This window comes from Peromyscus maniculatus, chromosome 3 (assembly GCF_049852395.1).
Source record: "Peromyscus maniculatus bairdii isolate BWxNUB_F1_BW_parent chromosome 3, HU_Pman_BW_mat_3.1, whole genome shotgun sequence".
In the NCBI taxonomy this organism is placed as follows: Eukaryota; Metazoa; Chordata; class Mammalia; order Rodentia; family Cricetidae; genus Peromyscus; species Peromyscus maniculatus.
Window position 1 is genome coordinate 93,798,964 of NC_134854.1, and position 19,227 is coordinate 93,818,190.

Sequence of the window (19,227 nt, forward strand, 5' to 3'; positions counted from 1 at the left end):
CGGGGCGGGAGAACTACAATTCCCAGCAGGGATTGCTTCTCAGGGCTTGTTGCATCTTTAATAAGCGTATTCCTGGACTGGTGGAGAGCCTGCGGTTTAGGGGTCAAGGTTGCAATTAACCTGGATGGGTAGCTTTTGTCTTTGTAGTCGACAGCACCTTTGAGCTATTCTTACTTTACAATAAAAAGTGAAAGATTTTTCGTTTCTGGAGCTTAAACTTATGGTGCTTGAGGAAGGACAGAGTCATGACCTTGTGCTCATTTCTAAGATTAGTTTGGGGATCAGTGTCTCTAAGCCCTTGGAACCGTGCCTGGCATTCAGGGATCTTAGGCAACCTGTTTTGCGTGTTTTTTTTTTTAAATTTTCATAAATATTAATATAACTTCTACCGTTGACAATAAAACCCCTGTTTCCATTGCTCATATCAGGAAATTAGTGCTTTGACGAAAGGTGAGAAAAATGCTGCGATCCGAGCAGTAATTGGATAACTGGGTCCTCTAGAGATGATAGAAGTTAAGTGGTTTTGTTTTTGGTTTTTCCAGACAGGGTTTCTCTGTGTAGCCTTGGCGGTCCTGGAACTCAGATTCGCCTGCCTCTGCTTCCCTAGTGCTGGGATTAAAGTTGTGCGACACCACCGCTTCCGTCCCTGTCCATCAGGTTCTTGCATAGGGAAATGAGACTCGTGTTAGTTTTCTGTTGGTATTTATCAAACAGTACACATTAAGCAGCATGTAACAACACCCCCATTGATTATCGTACAATGTTTTTTGTTGTAATCTAGACATTAGTGTTGTAGGGCTTCAGCTTAGTCATCCAAAGCTTTAAGAAGTATTAGCCATTATTGTGAGTCTCATGTGAAGATAAGTTCTTTTTCCTTTTTCTCCAAACTCATACTTAGCAAGATTAAAGCCCCTTCAGGTGTTGTATTAAAGTCGCCGTTGTCTTCCTGTTCTTGAAGACAGCTGCTCTCAGCTTTTAGAACTGGCTAGCAGTTTTTTGCCACAAGGCACTTAGAGGTCTTTCATAACATGTACATTTGCTGTCACCATGTGCTTCTGTCTTTAACTTAAACATCTCTTCTCCATCGTTGATGTTTTGTTATTAGGCTAGGCCCACCTGGATAACTTTCCTAAATCAAGAGTTCTCTTTTGGGTATCTCAGTTAGAGACTAAAACATGAATGCTACTCTCTCAGCAAACATTTTCAAGTTTCCTGAAATCATAAAATTCATAGGTTTATTGACATTACCTCTTCATTCATTCTATAGTGTTTGATATTGTTGCTTATTTTTGTATGAGACGTGTGTGTGTGTGTGTGTGTGTGTGTATGTGTGTATGTGTGTATGTGTATGTATGTGTGTAGGTCGGTACCCATGGACGCCAGAAGAGGGCATTGGATCCCTCAGAATTAGAGTTAACAGGTGGTTGTAGGTTTCCTGACACGGTTGCTCTGGAACTGAACTCGGGTCCTCTGGAAGAGAATTAAGCACTCTTAACCACTGAGTTGTCTCTCCAGCTACATGATATTGTTGTTTTCTGAAACTGCTTTTGGCTTCTTCCCTTCACCCCTCATTTTCTTCTGCTGACTCTGCTTCTTTTCCTGGTTTCCCTACTGGGAATTGATCCTAGGGCTTTGTATGTGCTAAGTGAGCATTTTATCACTGATCTGTAGCCATGCCTCTCTTCTTTTGACTTTTTTCCTGAGACAGGAGTCTCACTACATTGCCCAGATTGGCCTCATATTTGATCCTCTTTCCTCAATCTCTCAGCTAGAATTTTTTTGTATGTTGTTTGATTAGGGATTAGATCAATTCTCAGAACTTTCATCCCGAAAGAGATGACTTTCGAATCTCCCTTTCTTAGCTTTGCATTTGTGTTTTTAAATTTAAATTTGTTACCAATTTACCAAATCCCACCTGCTGACATGTCTTCTTGCCTTCTATTTCTCTTCAAATAAGTTCTTTACGGGCTAGTGAAAGACTTTACAAAAGCAAACATGTGACATCATGCTCTTCATTGACGTCCCATCATGTTCAGAATGACGTCTAGGCACTTTTCCACACTCCCAGGCTTTTCTCACGCCTTGCTTTCTGTTCTGCTCCATCACTGTCTTTTTAGTAGTTCCTCCAGCACACACTTCACTGGTGGTCTTTTTGGTTTTTTGTTTGTTTGTTTGGTTGGTTGGTGGGGTTTTTTTGCTCTGAACTCTTCCCAGGTCTTTGCTTGACTCACCTACCCGCTTTATGCAGGTCCTTTCCTAATAAATCCCCCTTCCTTTCAGAGCCTTTCTTTTCTAACGTGGGCTTGGGACCACTCTTCTATACACCACTCTCACTGTACACTTACGTATTTGTATGTCTTAGCATTACGTGACATGTGTATATTTCTTAGGTTTTCTGCATTTAAAGTATAAGTTCCAAGTTACATGTGGTGTTGCATGCCTGCAGTCCTACCACTCCACCACCGAGGGGGCCAGCCAGGTCTCCATAGTTAAGTTTCAGGACGTGCCTGTCCCACAAAAGTCCTTAAACCCCACAACTAGCCTGTGCCTGTGTTGTTCAATTCTGTTTTCCAGTAGTGACAGTCCCTGACTTCTAGTAGATGCTCAGTAAATGCGACATGCTTGAGTGATCTTTTTTTTTTTTTTTCTTTTTTCTTATTCTCAAGTGCTTTAGGGCCTATGGTGGTGTATTAAGTTAGGGTTCTCTAGAGAAACAAAGCGTGTGTGTGTGTGTGTGTGTGTGTGTGTGTGTGTGTGTGTGTGTGTGTGTGTAGAATGATTGATTTATAAGGGCTGAGTTCATATAGTTAATGGGAGTTGGTAAATCCAGAATCTGCACTGTGGGCTGGCAGAGCAAAGACTGAGAAAGCCAGGTGCTGTTGTAATCTCGGCCAACAGTGTGGAGACTTAGGAGAGGAGCTGGCGCAGCTCCAGTCCAAAGGCCCTGGAGCAGGGAAGTCCTTGCTTTTGATGCTAGGCAGACCTTCAGCTGTTTGCCTGAAGCTCACCCATGTTATAGAGGGCACCCTACTTAGCTTAAAGTTCACCACTTTAAATGTTAATCTTACACACAAACACTCAACCATCACCATCAGAGATGGTACCTTTTTCATTTTTTAGTAACTTCAACATCCTTGAATTTTTACATGTATTTTTAAAAATATATACATTGTTCTCTTTTCTTTTTAGAAATGTGCTTTAAGTCCTTCCTCAGTGTTTTCCTTCCCTTGTTTGTTCTTTTTATCCCTGTACTGTATCTTGAGGTTCAGTCTTTTAGAAGTGACCGTTAGGTTTAGAGGACCTGAGCTTTCAGCCTGGCTAAGCCTCTCCCACACATCATCCTTGGAAGTAGTCACTTGCACATGTCATCCTCATTTGATCTAGGCCAAAATATTGAGAATTAATGTTATAAGCTTTCTTTACTTATACCTTAAAAGAAGAGGGGCGGGGCTGGAGAGATTTTCAGTGGTTAAGAGTGCCGGCTGCTTTTTCTTCCAGAGGGCTTGCATTTCATTCCCAGCACCCGTGTGGCAGACAATTGTAACTCTAGTTCCTAAGGATCTGATGCCCTCTTCTGGCCTCTGCATACACATGCCCTCTGCATACACATGGTACATAGAGACATATGTTGGCAAAACACCCTCATAGAAAAATAAAAGTAAAGAAAAAATTTAAAGTGTCCTAATTCTGTTTGTCCTTATAAATATATTAGTGTTTTCTTTTGTTACTAAAAAGTTTTTATTTAAAATGTTTTTTCATGCAGTCTGTTTTGATCATATTCTTTCCTCTCCACTAGCCCTTCTCCACCCAACTTCATATTATTTCTCTCAGCAAAACAAAAAACAGGGAAAACAACAAAAAATAAACAGAAAAGGACAAACTAAAAAAAAAAAGGTATAAGTCCCAAGTGCTAGGATTATAGATGTGCATTATGGCACCTGAGTTGCAATAATTTGTAGTGTAAAATTTTCATTGATCTTAGGTTTATCATTTTGAATATTCAGACTTGTTTTAATAAGTTTACCCAATTACTGAAACTTGTTACAATTATATCATTTTCTGATTTCAATGTAAAAATGCTATATTTCACCAAAATGTCATTTCAGGCCATATTCTTCATATCTAAAATATGAGTTGTTCTTCTTTGACTAAAAAAATGAAATTAACAGGGCTGGAAAGATGGCTCAGCAGTTAAGAGCACTTGCTGCTTTCAAAAGATTGGAACTGGATTCTCGGCACCCACATCCAGAAGTTTACAACTACCTGTAACTCCAGTCCAGGACTCCATCGCTCTCTTCTGGCTCTGCAGATACCTGCACCCCCCCCCCCCAATATACTTTTTAACAGGTTAGCAGCAATACAAATGATAATTGAAATGAAAAAAAAAAGTAGAAGCAGCAAATAATAATAACAATAATAACAAAACAAAAAAGAACACAAACACAAAACATGGACTCTAGTTTGTGTTAGCCAACCACTCCTGGGCATGAGGCTGCCCTGCAGTGTAGTTGATATACCCAGTGGCACTCCATTGGAGAAAAAGATTTTTTCCTTTCCCAGCAGCTGTCGCTTCCCAAGAGCCTCTTGATTAGGGATGGGACTTTGTGTCTCCTTCCTCTTCTCAGTGCTGAGATTTGGTCTGGTTTGACCCTGTGCAGATGTTGTGTGTGCTGTCACAGTGTCTGTGTGTCATATGTACATCAGTCTTGTGTCTGGAAGAGGCTGTTCCTTGGAGTCATCCACCACTTCTGGCCCTTAGAATCTTTCTGCTTCTTCTGCAAGAAGTCTGAGATTTGAGGGGAGGGGTTTGATACAGACATCCTATGTAGGAGTAAGTGTTCAAAAGTCTCTAACTCTGTGCACACTGTCCATTTGTGGGTCTTTGTTAATTACTATCTACTGCAAAAGAAGCTTTCCTGAGGAGGGTTGAGTGATGCTCTGGTTTTTGGGTAGAGCAGTGTCATTAGGAGTCATTTTATTGCTATATTCCTTTAGCAGATAATAGTGGGTTTTCCCCCAGGCCCATGACCTGTCTGGTTCTGGGTTCTTAGCCACTTTAGCAGTGTTGTGAATGGATTCCTCTGATTTCTGGCTTCTGAGAGCACTGCACATACATGGTACACAGATACACATTCAGGCAAATATACGTAGAATAAAAACAAATCTTTAAGGAAAAAAAGGAGGAAGACTACTGTTTTGATGGTGTTTAACTTGTTTAACTAAGACCAAGGCTGAATCTGTCTGTTAGTGAAGCAACTGTCAGCCACACATGCTGGAAGGTAGTTCAGTCGATCTGTGCAGCCCGCTCTTTGCTCCTGCTCATACTTCATCCTATTTATTATTCTTCCACTTCCTATCTATCTCTGTACCTAAAGGTCACCTCAAAAATGTTGGGCCTGGTGATAAAGTACAAGGACAAAAAGAATAAAGAACCAGTAAAGAAAAACACTTGAGAACCATGAAAAGACCTAAAACACTTTACTAAAAAGGAAAAGAAAATGATTTTTAAAAATACATGTAAAAAAAATCAAAGATGTTGAGGCCAGGGGCTTCTAAACAATTTTTATAAATGCACCTTCCATAATGTAGTGTACCTGAGTGAGAAACAATCTAAAAGGTATTCACGCATGTGAAGGGAATACTAAAGTATCAGATGTTGGTTTGGGTTATACTAATTAGTACCTATCATTTCCATAACCAAAGAACTTCTTTCTGTCTTAGATACAGAAGGTTTTTCTCAAGGTACTTTGTTTTTGTGGGATGCTAATTTTTAATTTTAGTAAAGAATTGTATATTTTATTTATATTTTTTAAAGATAAGATCTCACTTGGTAGCTCTGGCCAGGTTAGTATTTGCTTTGTAGTCTAGGCTGGCTTTGAACTTGTAACTGTCTTCCTTGTAGGATTATAGGGGTATACCTTATAATATGATTGTCACCCTCCCCTCTTTCCGCCTCATCTTTTAAAAATTAGATTTGTTCATTTTATTTTATGTGAGTGTTTTGCCTGCATATATGTATATGTGGTATGTGTCTGCTTGGTGACAGTGAAGTCAGAAGAATATTGAATTCCCCTGGAACTGGAGTTTTAGATGGTTTTGAACCACTATGTGGGTGCTGGAAATTGAACCCTGGATCCATTGCAAGAGCAGCAAGTACTCTTAACTACTGACTGATCTCTCTAGCTCCTCCCCCCCCTCCCCGTTTTTTAAAATTTAAATTTAAAACATTTTCTTTCTTTCTTTCTTTCTTTTTTTTTTTTTTTGGTTTTTCGAGACAGGGTTTCTCTGTGTAGCTTTGCACCTTTCCTGGAACTCACTTTGTAGACCAGGCTGGCCTCTAACTCACAGAGATCCGCCTGCCTCTTGAGTGCTGGGATTAAAGGCGTGCGCCACCACCGCCCGGCTAAAACATTTTCTTTATTTTTATTTTATGTGTATGAGTGTTTTGATGCATGTATGTCTATGCATCATGTGTGCACGCAGATCCCCTGGGACTGGAGTTACAGATGGTTGTAGCTGCCATGTGGGTGCTGGGAATCGGATCCAGGTCCTCTGGAAGAGCAGACGGTGTTCTTACCCACTGAGCATCTCTTCAGCCATCTCATTATGTTTTATTTTTATTTTGTACGTGTGTCGGTGAGTGCATGCCACAGCACACATGTTGAGGTCAGAGGGAAACTTGTGAGAATTGTTTCTCTCCTTCCATCATGTGGGTTCCAGAGCTCAAATTCAGGGTGTGGTCAGTGGTCAGGCCACTTCAACCTGCAGAGCCATCTTGCCGCCTTAGCTTTTTCAGATAGTCTCATGTTGTCTAGGCTGCCTGTTTAGCTGAGGATGACCTTGAACTCCCAATTCTCCTGCCTCTACCTCTTATTTTCTTTTTGGTTTTTTTGAGACAGGGTTTCTTTGTGTAACCTTGGCTGTCCTAGAACTCGCTCTGCAGACCAGGCTGGGCTCGAACTCACAGAGATCCACTTGCCTCTCTCTCCCAAGTGCTGAAATTAAAGGTGTGTATCGGGGTTGGGGATGTAGCTCAGTGGTAGAGCGCTTGCCTAGCAAGCACAAGGCCCTGGGTTCGGTCCTCAGCTCTGAAAAAAAAAAGGTGTGTGTCACCACTGCCTCTGCTTCTGCAGTGCTCGGATTACAGTTGGGTGCCACCACTGCCTCTGCTTCTGCAGTGCTCGGATTGCAGTTGTGTGCCACCACTGCCTCTGCTTCTGCAGTGCTCGGATTGCAGTTGTGTGCCACCACTGCCTCCGCTTCTGCAGTGCTCGGATTGCAGTTGGGTGTCACCACTCCTGGCTCTATGAAATACTTTAGCTGTAGGAAAAGTTCAAGTTGTTGCATGTAAATTTGTATTTCAGATGTAAAAATGGTCACTAATAGTGTTAATTTCATCAGCCAGCAAATGTGGAATCCAGAACCCGGCATAGGATTCACAGGAGACTTTTCTATTAGTGCTTGTCTGTTTTCAGGCTATTTCATTTTTTGATGATTTCTTTATGTATTCTCTTGCTTGGTAAAGCTGAGGAATTAGATATTTTTCTTGGCTTTTGTTTGTTGAAGCATGTTTCTGTAGGTTAGAATCATTGGCGCTAACCTTATAACATTTATTTCGAAGTTATGTGTCAAGACAAATTACTGTCCTTTCTACATCATAGGCCATTAATAAAATGGAATCCTAAAATTAAGAAGAGGCCTGGAGAGATGGCTCAGCGGTTAAGATCACTGGCTGCTCTTCCAGAGGACCTGGGTTCAATTCTCAGCATCCACATGGCAGCTCACAACTGTCTGTAACTCCATTGCCAGGAGATCTGACACCTTCACACCAATGCACATAAAATAAATTTAAATGAATTACTAAAATTAAGAAGTAGTCGATATGCTGTGTGCCAAAATTGAAGGTTTGGGTTATATGAAATAGAGATGCTGCTTCAGAGAGAGCAAACTGGAGGCAAATCTTACACTTGACAATGACTTAGGCAGGTGTGACACAAGCCCCAAAAAGTATTTTCGAAGCTGGGCATTGCAGTGCGTACCTATAGGTCCTAGCACTGGAGAGGTAGAGGCAGGAAGATCAGGAGTTCAAGGTTGTGCTGGGGGATGACTCAGCTCAGTTTGCACACCAGCATGAGGACCTGGGTTCAAGTTCCCAGCACACACATAAAGAGGAATGTAATCCCATTGTTGAGGAAAAGAGGGCGGGGATTCATTAAGCTCACTGGCCAGCCAGTCTACATCCAGATTCAGTGCGTGTCTCAAAAATTAAAGGGGAGAGCCATTGAAGAATATATCTGACCTTGCCCTCTGGTCTCCACATGTATAACTGCATGTATCTGAGCAACACACATGTATACATACGTGAACATGTGCACATATGCATACAAATCCCAAACAATCACAGTGTGCTGGTTGACACAAACCTAGGTATATCTGGGAAGAGTAATTGAGTTAATTACCTCTCAGATTGTCTTCTGAAGCATTTTCTTGATTCATGATTGATGTGGGAGGGCCCAGTCCATTGTGGGTAGTTCCATCCTTAGGCATGTAGTCCTAGGTGATAGAAGAAAGCAAGTTGAGCAAATCATGGGGAGCAAGCCAGTAAACAGCATTATTTGTGGTTCTTGCCTCTGCTACTGCCTGAGTTCATGTCCTGACCTCCCTCAGTGATTGGCTATGATTGTGATGGGTATGTGAAAGTCAAATAAAACCCTTCCTTTCTAAATTGCTTTTGGTCATGGTAGTTCTTTGTTTTTTCCTTTGAGACAGGGTTTCTCTGTTTAACAACCCCGCCTGTCCTGGAACTTGCTCTGTAGATTAGGCTGGTCTCGAACTCATATCTCCCTCTACCTCCCGGGTGCTGGGATTAAAGGTGTGTAGCACCACTATCTGGCTGGTCATGGTGTTTTATCACAGCAATAAAAAGCAAATCAGAATAAAGAAAAATGAGTTATCCTAGGCTACATAGGCAGTTTGAGTCCAGCCTGGGCTACATGAGACACTGTTTCAAAAAAAACGAGGAGTCCATCAAATTAAAAATTTTAGAAACTAGACATCAAAATACTGAATAGTACAATTAAAAAATGGGCTAAAGAGCTAAACAGAGAATTCACAAAACAAGAATCACAAATGGCTGAAAGACATTTAAAGAAATGCTCAACATCCTTAATCATCAGAGAAGTGCAAATCAAAACGACTCTGAGATACCACCTTACACCTGTCAGAATGGCTACAGTCAAAAACACCAATGACAACCAATGTTGGAGAGGATGTGGAGCAAAGGGAACACTCCTCCACTGTTGGTGGGAATGTAAACTTGTACAACCACTGTGGAAATCAGTATGGCGGTTTCTCAGAAAATTAGGAATCAAACTACCTCAAGTCCCAGCCATCCCACTCTTGGGCATATACCCAAGAAATGCTGATTCATACCATAAAGATACATGCTCAGCTGTGTTCATAGCAGCACTATTTGTAATAGCCAGAACCTGGAAGCAACCTAGATGCCCGTCAATGGAAGAATGGATGAAAAAAATGTGATACATATACACGATGGAGTACTACTCAGCAGAGAAAACTGAAAGCATGAAATTTGCAGGCAAATGGATGGAACTAGAAAAAATCATCCTGAGTGAGGTAACCCAAACCCAGAAAGACAGTCATGGTATGTACTCACTCATAAGTGGGTTCTAGATATAAAATAAAGAACAATCAGACCACAACCTATGGAACCATGGAGGCTATATATATAGCACTGGAGGTCCCTAGGATGACTGTGGCTTATAATAAATTTTGGTTTTACTTAATTATTGAAAAAAAAAATAGCCAAATGAATGGAAACACATGAACTATGAACCAAAGGCTGAGGGGCCCCCAGCTGGATCAGGCCCTCTGAATAGGTGAGAGAGTCGATTGGCTTGATCAGTTTGGGAGGCAACTAGGCAGTGGGACCAGGTCCTGAGCTCATTGCATGAGTTGGCTATTTGAAACTTGGGGCTTATGCAGGGACACTTGGCTCAGTCTGGGAGGAAGGGACTGGACCTGCCTGGACTGAGTCTACCAGGTTGATCGCAGTCCTTGGGGGAGGATTTGCCCTGGAAGAGGTGGGAATGGGGGGTAGACTGGGGGTAAGGGGAGGGCGTGGGAGGGGGGAGAATAGGGGAACCCATGGCTGATATGTAGAACTGAATGGTATTGTAAAATAAAATAAAATAAAATAAAATAAAAAATAAATAAATAAACCTCCCTTTTAACTACAAAAAAAATTTATATTAAAGCAGTGATGGTTTAAATGAGAATGCCCGTCGCCCCACCCCCCTGCCACGTTCCCCCACCTGCCCCAGGCTCGTATATTTGAATACTTGGTCTTCAGTTAGTAGAACTGTTTGGGAGGGACTAGGAGGTGTGGCTTTCTTGGAGGAGGTGTGTCACTAGAAGTGGGCTTTGAGGTTTCAAAAGTCCAGGCTGTTCCCAGTTAGCGCTCTCTGCCTAGTGCCTGTGGATCAAGATGTAAGCTCTCAGCTATTGTACCATACCTGCCTGCTTACTGCCATGCCCCCCACCATGACAGTCATGGACTCACCCTCTGGACCTGTAAACCCTAAATAAACATTCTTCTGTAAGTTGTATTAATCATGGTATCTCATCATAGCAATAGAAAATTTACTAAGGTAAAAGGATACTAAAGAGTGAAAAAATGAGGGGCTATTTCAAATATATGATAAAGTTCTGGTATCTAGAAAATGTAAAGAACTCCTACAGCTTAACAAGAAGCTAACTCAAACACTATGTGGTGGCACACAACTTTAATCCCAAAATTTGGGAGGCAGAGGCAGATTGATTTCTGATTTTGGGGCCAGCCAGTTCCAGGATAGCCAGCTCTACATAGAGAAACCCTGTCTCAGAAAACAAACAAAATAACAACAAATTGTGTAGGACTTGAGTAGCCATTTATGCAAAGCCAGTATATGAAACACATGGGAAATTGCTCAGCATCATTGATCCTAGGAAATAAAAGTCAAAGCTAAATGATGTACTATGCTCCTACCCATTCTTAGAATTTTAACAGATAGGAGTACAATAACAAAATGCTGGTGGGAACCTACATTGGAACCCTCAAACATTGCTGATGGGAGTATAAATATATAGCTGCTTTGGAAAACAATTGGGAAAGCCTGGAACAGAAGGCAGTATATTGTATTATTTCTTTTTAGGGATTATCCCGAGTAGACATTCATAGAAACAAAAAGCAGGTGTTAGCTGCCAGGGCTTAGGGAAGAGGGGAGAATGGCAGGAGGGATGTGTGGGACAGCTTACTAGAGCCTAGGCTTCCCTTGTAGACTGGTGGAAGCCTTCTGTGATTTTTGGAACTTGGTAGTGTGATGGTTATTATTCGGCCTTATTAATGTACCACTGAATGGTTCAGATTATACATGCTTAGTGAACTTTACCAAACACAGAAATAAAACCTGCCAGCGAGTATTTGCAGGTGGTCAGAGGCAGAGTTAGACAGACATTTCAAACTTAGGGAGTCAAAGACAGAACAGTGTGAATTTTAAAAAACATGGTGATTGCAACTGATTTAAACCTATCAAACATGCTGAAATCCGTAAATTTAAAACAGTACTGTTTGGAGCAGGTAAAAGCACCTGCTGCCAAGCTTGCTGACCTGAGTTCAGTCCAAGGGAACCACATGGAAGGAGAGACCAACTCCAGTAAGTTGTCCTCTGATCTCCATACCTGTGCTACGGCTTGTGCACATGCCTACACGTACAAATAAATAAATGGAATGGAAGGTGTGTTGGGGGCTGAGTTAAGAGCACCTATTGCTCTTGCAGAGGAAAGGGTTCAATTCCCAGCACCCACATGGTGGCTCACAACTGTCTGTAACTCCAGTTCCAGGGGAGCTGATGTCCTCTTCTGCTCTGTATGGGCACCAAGCATGCACATGGTGCACATATATACATGTTGATAAAACACACATAAAATAAATTGAATAAATCTAATAAAAATTTTTAATAGAAAAATGTATTTAAAAAATATGGTTCTGCTTAACTAGCTATGTAACAAGTCCCTTGAGTCAGGGGAAATAACGCATTGTTGGCTGCTTCTGTTGTAGGTTTTTCTGGGATCAGCTAAGCAATTGCACGTTGGCCCTTCAAACAGTGCCCGAGACTCGTCGTTTCCCAGTGTTCTTACTCTGATTGCTTGTTGCTGGTGCTGACCCAGCAGAGACTGCTGCTTTGGAACTCCTGCTTGGGACATCTCTGTTTTGGGATTTCCTCACAGCTTAGCAGCAGGTTCTGAGAGCAGAGTCAGGCAGAACCCACATCCATTTCTGTTGTAGTCTGAGAAGCCACAGAGCATCACTTTCACTGCCCTCTGTTGGTGAATTATTAACCAAGCCTGCCTTTGCACCTCCCCCACCCCACCCCCTCTTCCATAACCCCTGGCAGCCACTGTCTATTCACTGTTTCTATGACTTTGTCTATTCTGGATAATCCTCACAAAAGAAATCATACACAATCACAGAAGGGCACACAGAATTCGTGCTTGATAGGGAGCAGTACGTGTCTAGAAGAGTATTTGGCACGTCTGCATAGTTAGAGTCAGTATTACAAAATGCTCTCAGCCTTATTTTTTGTGAGGGTGGAGGCTAGAACAACTGATATCCCCACCCCCAATGTATGGCCAGGACTGTGTAATGCACTCAGGCCTATTTTTGTGGAGGGGAACTAAAACAACTGATATCCACCCCCCCCCACCCCCCCCCCCCACCCCCCGTACAGTCAGGACTGTGTAACGAATGCACTCAGCCCTATTTTTGTGGAGGTGGGGGCTAGAACAACTGATGTCCTGCCTCCCCATGTACAGTCAGGACTGTGGACTGCACCCAGCCCTATTTTTGTGGAGGTGGGGGCTAGAACAACTGATTACCCCATGTGCAGTCAGTATCGTGTACTGCACTCCGCCCTTTTTTTCTGTGGAGGGAGGGCCTGAGCAACTGAAATTCTTTCCCCATTGCAACCCTCTCTAAGACCCACCATAGTGTCAGCACTAAGACCGGGATCTTATCATTTTAACCAGATCTTAAAATGGGTAAGATATCTTTGATTCAGCCTTAAAGTTCTAACCCTCCTTCAGCTTTGTTCTAGAAACCAGAGTACTAATGTTATCTGCTTCCTATTCTCTGTCAGGATCTACTGGGATGACAGGCACAGGATAATCTCTCTGGATAGTTTCTTTCAAAAAAGCAGACAGCAGGAGGTACCAACCAGCAGTCACAGACAGTTCTGTAACAAATTGGGAATCTAGCTGGGTATGGTCGCTGATTCCTTGATCGGCGGTCATTCCTGATGCTGGGATTGTTTCTGTGCGGGTTTTCAGTTCTCCTCTTTGGGTTCATGTTTTCACATCTCCTTCCTTTCCAGAAAATGCAGACTGTTCGCACCTAAGTCAGAGTTGCCGCTGGCTCCTTTTCTCCAGCACCTTCTTTACGTTTTTTGTTTTGTTTTGTTTTGTTTTTCTCCTGTTTAAATTCAGTCTAGGCTGTTCTTCATCATGTATTAATAGTTAGGCTTTGGTGTTGCTATGATCAGATATCTAAGGTAAACAAGAGAGGGAAGATTTATTTGGTTTACTGTTCAGAGAGTTCAGTCCACCTTAGCCTGTGGTTCTTGGGCCCATGGTGAAATGGAATGTCTTGGGAATGGGTACAAATATGTGACAAAGGAGATTTTTACCCTCATGGTGCACAAGAAGCAAAGAAGATTCCACGAAAGGACTTTGACAAGGCACAGCCCAGGGTCATGCCCCTGCTGACCTATTTCCTCCAGTTAAGAAAGCTTATGGAAAATCCCAGTGGCATTCAAGAAATAAGTACCATATATGACACTTGAAAGTGCCAATTGAGTCTGATGATTCTCTTTTCAAAATATTAAAGGTTGCTTGTGTGTGATCCTAGCACTTGGGAGTTGGAGTCCGGAGGATCAAGAGATCAAGGCCAGTCTGGGCTGTGTGATACTCTGTCTCACAAGACGATAATGACAACAAAACCAGCCAGGACCAGCCAGATGGTCCTGGTAAAGATGCTTGTTGTAAAGAAAAAACAAACAAACAAACAAACCAAAACAAACAAGATAGAAAAAAAGAAAAGAAAAAAAAGATGCTTGTTGTGCCAGCCTGGTGAGCCGAGTTTGAGCCCTTGAACCTATATAAAGGTGGAGGGAGAGAACTGACTCCCCAGAGTTGTACTCTAGATCGCCACGTGTGTTCCATGGCCTTGCACCCTTGCCCACCACTAAAAAAAATGCTACTAATAAAGATCAGGTCTGAGAGAGAGCCCAGTGAGTAAAAGCACAGCCAAGTCTGATGGTCTGAGTTTGATCCCCAGATCCTACATAGTAGAAGTAGAAAAATGGTCCACAAGTTGTCCTCTGACCCTTATGCCCTTACACATGTGTGTACACACATACACACTAAATGAGTAAACAAATGTAATTTAAACATAAAATCTTAAAAAATTAACAACAAAGAAATAGTTAAGAGTAATTTTTCTGCATTCTGGGTTACTGTTTTGAGGTGTGGGGCTTTGTTTTGGTTTTGGTTTTTGAGTCAGTCTCACTGTGTGTCCCAGGCTGGCCTGGAACTTGTAGCAGTCTTCCTGCTTCAGCCTTTTTTGTGTGGGGGGGAAATGGGGGAGAGCAGGAGTCGAGACAAGATTTTTCTATGTAGAGCAGGCTGGCCTTGAACTGAACTCAGATCTGCCTGCCTCTGCCTCCTGTATGCTGGGATTAAAGGCATGCACCACCATGCCCAGCTCTGCTTCAGTCTTTAAAGTTCTGGTGCAGAACTGGTTTAAACATCCAGAAAAGTGTTTGTAGTAGATTATTTTTCCTGACAGTAAGGTAATTTTTGTTTGAATACATTTGTAATAAAATATTTTTGTTCTGTATTTATTTAATTGTTCTGTATTGAGGTAGTCTGGCTTTGTATCTTAGACTGGCCTGTAGTCTGTGATCCTTACTAACTTGCAGAGTGCTGGGACTACAAGTGTGAGCCAGCATGCTTCCACATTCCTTTAATGTATTGATGTAATGTCTTCTCCTCCTTTAGAGTTGTCTGTGTGGGAAGTTTGTCCTCCGTCCACTGCGACCATGCCGCAGATACTCCACTTCAAGCAGTTCTGGGTATGTAGCTTGTCTCCCTGGAGCCAGGTTCTTTACTGTGTGCTAATAATAGGGGTGTGTGTATGTGTTACTTTGAATATGGACATGGCTATATAAACTTAACTTTTATTAAGGAAACAGTATTCTGATCACGCCCGTGGTTTCAGTTACCCATGGTTTCAGTTACCCATGGTCATCAGAGGAAAGCTGAGTGCACTTCAGTAAGATAGGTCTTCCTTCCTTCCTTCCTTCCTTCCTTCCTTCCTTCCTTCCTTCCTTCCTTCCTTCCTTCCTTCCTTCCTTCCTTCCTTCCTTCCTTCCTTCCTCCCTCTCTCTCTCTCTCTCTCTCTCTCTCTCTCTCTCTTTCTTTCTTTTTTTAAATTTTAAATTTTTTTTTTTTAAGATAAGGTCTCTCTATATAGCCCCAGCTGTCCTGGAACTCACTATGTAGACCAGCCTGGCCTAAACTCATGAGAGGCCTGTCTACCTCTGCCTCCTTCCTGATTTTGGGGGCATCAGTAATATATTTTGAGCAAGACCACATTCACATAACCATTTTATTGTAATATATTGTAAAAATTGTTCTATTTCATTATTGTTATAGCTCTCTTACTGTGTTTAGTTTATAAGTTAAGCTTTATCATAGTTACATATGTATAGAAAAAGCATTTGATTCTGTCTGTGGATTCAGGCATCTTCTGGGGTTCTTGGAACAAATGCCCCCAGGTAAGAGGGAAGTACTGTGTTACACTGAAGCTTTGCCCTATGGTCTGAGGATCCCTTCTGTTACATGACTTTGGGTGAGGCTTTGCTGATGATGATCTTTTCGGTTCTTTGGTAACTGGGTGACACAGAGCAGAGTCCCCTCTTCAAGTACTTGCTTCTGGTTTATGGGAATGCATTTGGGTCCTGACTACACAGTTGTAAGTTTAAAAAGTACTTGTTAGTTCTGGTAGCATTTTATTGTCTTCCTTTCCCAATTTGAGACATGCTGAGAGAGCCCTGATCTACTGTTCTAGCTCAGTAATTTTCAAATTTAAATTGAATTTAATAAGAAGTCCTGCTTTGTAGCCTAGGCTGGCTTCAGTCCCAGAGTAGTCTTCCTGCCTCAAGCCTCTAGAATGCTAGAATTAGTTTCTTTCTTTCTTCCTTTCTTCCTTTCTTTCTTCCTTCCTTCCTTCCTTCCTTCCTTTCTTTTTTTCTTTCTTTCTTTCTTTCTTTCCCTCCCTCCCTCCCTCCCTCCCTCCCTCCCTCCCTCCCTCCCTCCCTCCCTCCCTCCCTCTTTTGTTTTTGTTTTGATTTTTTGAGACAGAGTTTTTCTCAGAAACAGTGCTGTCTGTCCTGGAACTCTGTAAACTAGGCTGTCCTCAAACTCACAGAGATCCTCCTGCCTCTGCCTCCCAAGGGCTGGGATTAAAGGCTTGTGCCACCACCTCCCGGCTAACTTTCTTTTTTGTGAGGATTTATTTTATTGTACTTACAGAGAAGCATAGAGAAGAAGAGGAGCTTTGGAAGTTAGTGGTTTGAGGAACCTGAGAGGAAATCTCATAGTTGTGCACATCAGGTCTTAAGAGTTAAATAAGAGGCTGTTTCGTTCTTTCTGTCCTAGTTACTGTCTTTGAACGTTTTCTTATCCATGTATAAATATTGTTATCTTATATTGCAGACATGTTAAAAATGATCAAGAAAAGGTGGTTTGCAGCTGTGGCGTTCCACTTGGCTGCTGTGGTCCAGTTAGTGGTAGAGAAATGGAAATGAAATGGTCTGTAAGACTCGGTAGGAAAGTAGATAAAAGGAAAACAAAGTATGATCTCTGTCCTGTTTCTCTCTTTTAGGTTGACTGCTGGTAAAATTGCTGGAGCTGGCCTTTTGTTCGTTGGTGGAGGGATTGGTGGCACTATCCTGTATGCCAAATGGGACTCCCATTTCCGGGAAAGTGTAGAGAAAACCATACCTTACTCAGACAAGCTCTTCGAGATGGTTCTTGGCTCTACACCTTATACTGTTCCCTTGCCAAAGAAGCCGGTAACAATTTTAAACAGTATTTCAATTTATGCTATGGAATACTTTCACTCCACTGCTTATTTTTGAGGCAGAGTTTTATGTGGCTGAGACTGTCCTTGAACTCCTTATCCTCTGGATTCCCCTCCTACGTTCTGGGATTACAGGAATGTTCCATATACTTGGCCATGGAATTCTTTTTAAAAGCAAGCCCTTTTCATCTGGACAGTAGTATTTGTGTGTAACTCAGTGCACCCACCCTGCCAGATGTGTGTCTCTTAGTTCTCTTCAACTTGAACTAGCAGTAATCTAGACAAGTAAAATTTTAGCCTATGGAAATTCCATAAATGCTCTTACTTACCACATAAAAAGTAACCACACTGCACAAGGGTAAGTCAAAGCGGTATGTTGGACAGAGGTGACTGGCTGGCCTGTGACTGAGGCCCAATGTGGCTGTGTGCACTAAGAACATAATGTAGAGTTGTCAGGATGGAACCTGTTGTTGTAGCTAGTTACAGCTCACTTTAGACAAGAAAATAAAAGCCACACATTTTTTACTGTCTTCTGTTTGGTTGACAGTTTCAAGAATGTTTTCCAGTGTTCCTGGAACGTTGAACATATTCTTCAGTTTCACGTCATAGCACACCACTAGCTTAAAATTTAAAAACATAATTTATTATTTTAAGTTTTATTCATTATTGCTATTATTATATACATATATACATGCATACATACATACATATATGTGTCTCCGTGTGTCCATGTCCCAACTTCAGTGTGGAGGCGAGAGTAAATTTTTGGGAGTGTGTTTTTCTTCCACTGTGGGATCCAGGGATCAAGTTCGATTGTCAGGCATGTACAAGTGTTTTTACCCACTGAACCATCTTGCCAGCTCATCTTTAAAAGAAATGCATTGCATCTGCTGGAATTAGTTACAGGTGGTTATGAGTCACCATGTGGGTGCTGGAAATTGAACCTGGGTCCTCTGGAAAAGCCTCCAGTGTTCTTAACCACTGAGCCATCTCTCTAGGCCCCTTTTTAAAGTTTTTATTTTAAGTGTTTGGACCTATATGTATGTTTATGTACTCCTGTGACCATGGAGACCAGCAGAGGATGTCAGGTGGGAGTTATAACAGTTGGGAGCCACCATGTGGGTGGTGGGAATCAAACTCTAGTCCTCTGGAAGAGCAGCCAGTGTTCTTAACTGCTAAGCCATTGCTCCATCCACTATTAAATATTTCTTAATTCAAACACAACGTGTTGTTTACGCACAGATACAAGAGCCATACAAAAGAGCACAGGTTTTTTGGCTGTTTGCAGTAGGTGTTTCTGTATGCTGAGGCTGGACATGGTTCATCAGATAGTTCAGTCTAGTATCTAGCATGGCCTAGAGACCGTCTGTTGATAAGAAATGTTCTCTGGTTTCTTCATCATAACCAACCACACTGTTCCTGGCTGGTCTTCCAATTCAGTATTTCTTAGACCTTTAAAAGGTTTGCATTGGCTAAAAGAGATAGTTAGGCTGCTGTAATACTCACAGAATCATGTGGCTTCATCAGTTTTAAGCCATTCGATCCAGGGAGGTAGCCGGAATCACTTCTAGGAGCAGGAGGCCTGGCTGAGAAGTTGAGAATAGTATTCCTTTCTTACTCAACATAATCAGTCACAAGTGTCATCTTTTGTGAATGAACTCTTTACCTGTGAATGGCTTTTACCTGTATTCCTAGTTGCTTTGTCGACTGGTTCCGTTTGAACAACATAGTATACCTGTACTGTACCATCTCAAAACCTACATACTTCATGATTTGCCCCCTCCCCGCTCCCCCACTGGTGTTAGAGATCACGCTGGAAGCTCCACAGGGCTGTACCACTGAGCCCTCAGCTCCTGATTTGCTTTTTTAGTAGTACAGCTCGTAGCAGTTACCAGGTTGCTGGGTTAGAATTGCTAGATTATTATTGTTTTCATTTTGTTAGCTCTCTGTTTTGCTTAGTCTGCTTTGACCTTTATCACTTCATACCCCAGTTGTCTTCTGAAGTAAAGCCATTTCATTTCCCATGC

General features: G+C 42.0%; 1 protein-coding gene across 16 annotated transcripts in view; it reads left to right on the forward strand.

Annotated features, from left to right (window-relative positions):
• The window catches only part of Immt (inner membrane mitochondrial protein), a 48,427-nt gene that overhangs the window by 567 nt on the left and 28,633 nt on the right, over positions 1 to 19,227 (forward strand). For all 16 annotated transcript variants that reach the window (XM_016009265.3, XM_016009260.3, XM_016009261.3 and 13 more), the window contains exons 2-3: positions 15,115 to 15,188; positions 17,003 to 17,192. In XM_016009265.3, the coding sequence (XP_015864751.1) occupies positions 15,115 to 15,188; positions 17,003 to 17,192 (264 nt within the window). The remainder of the gene's footprint in view (positions 1 to 15,114; positions 15,189 to 17,002; positions 17,193 to 19,227) is intronic.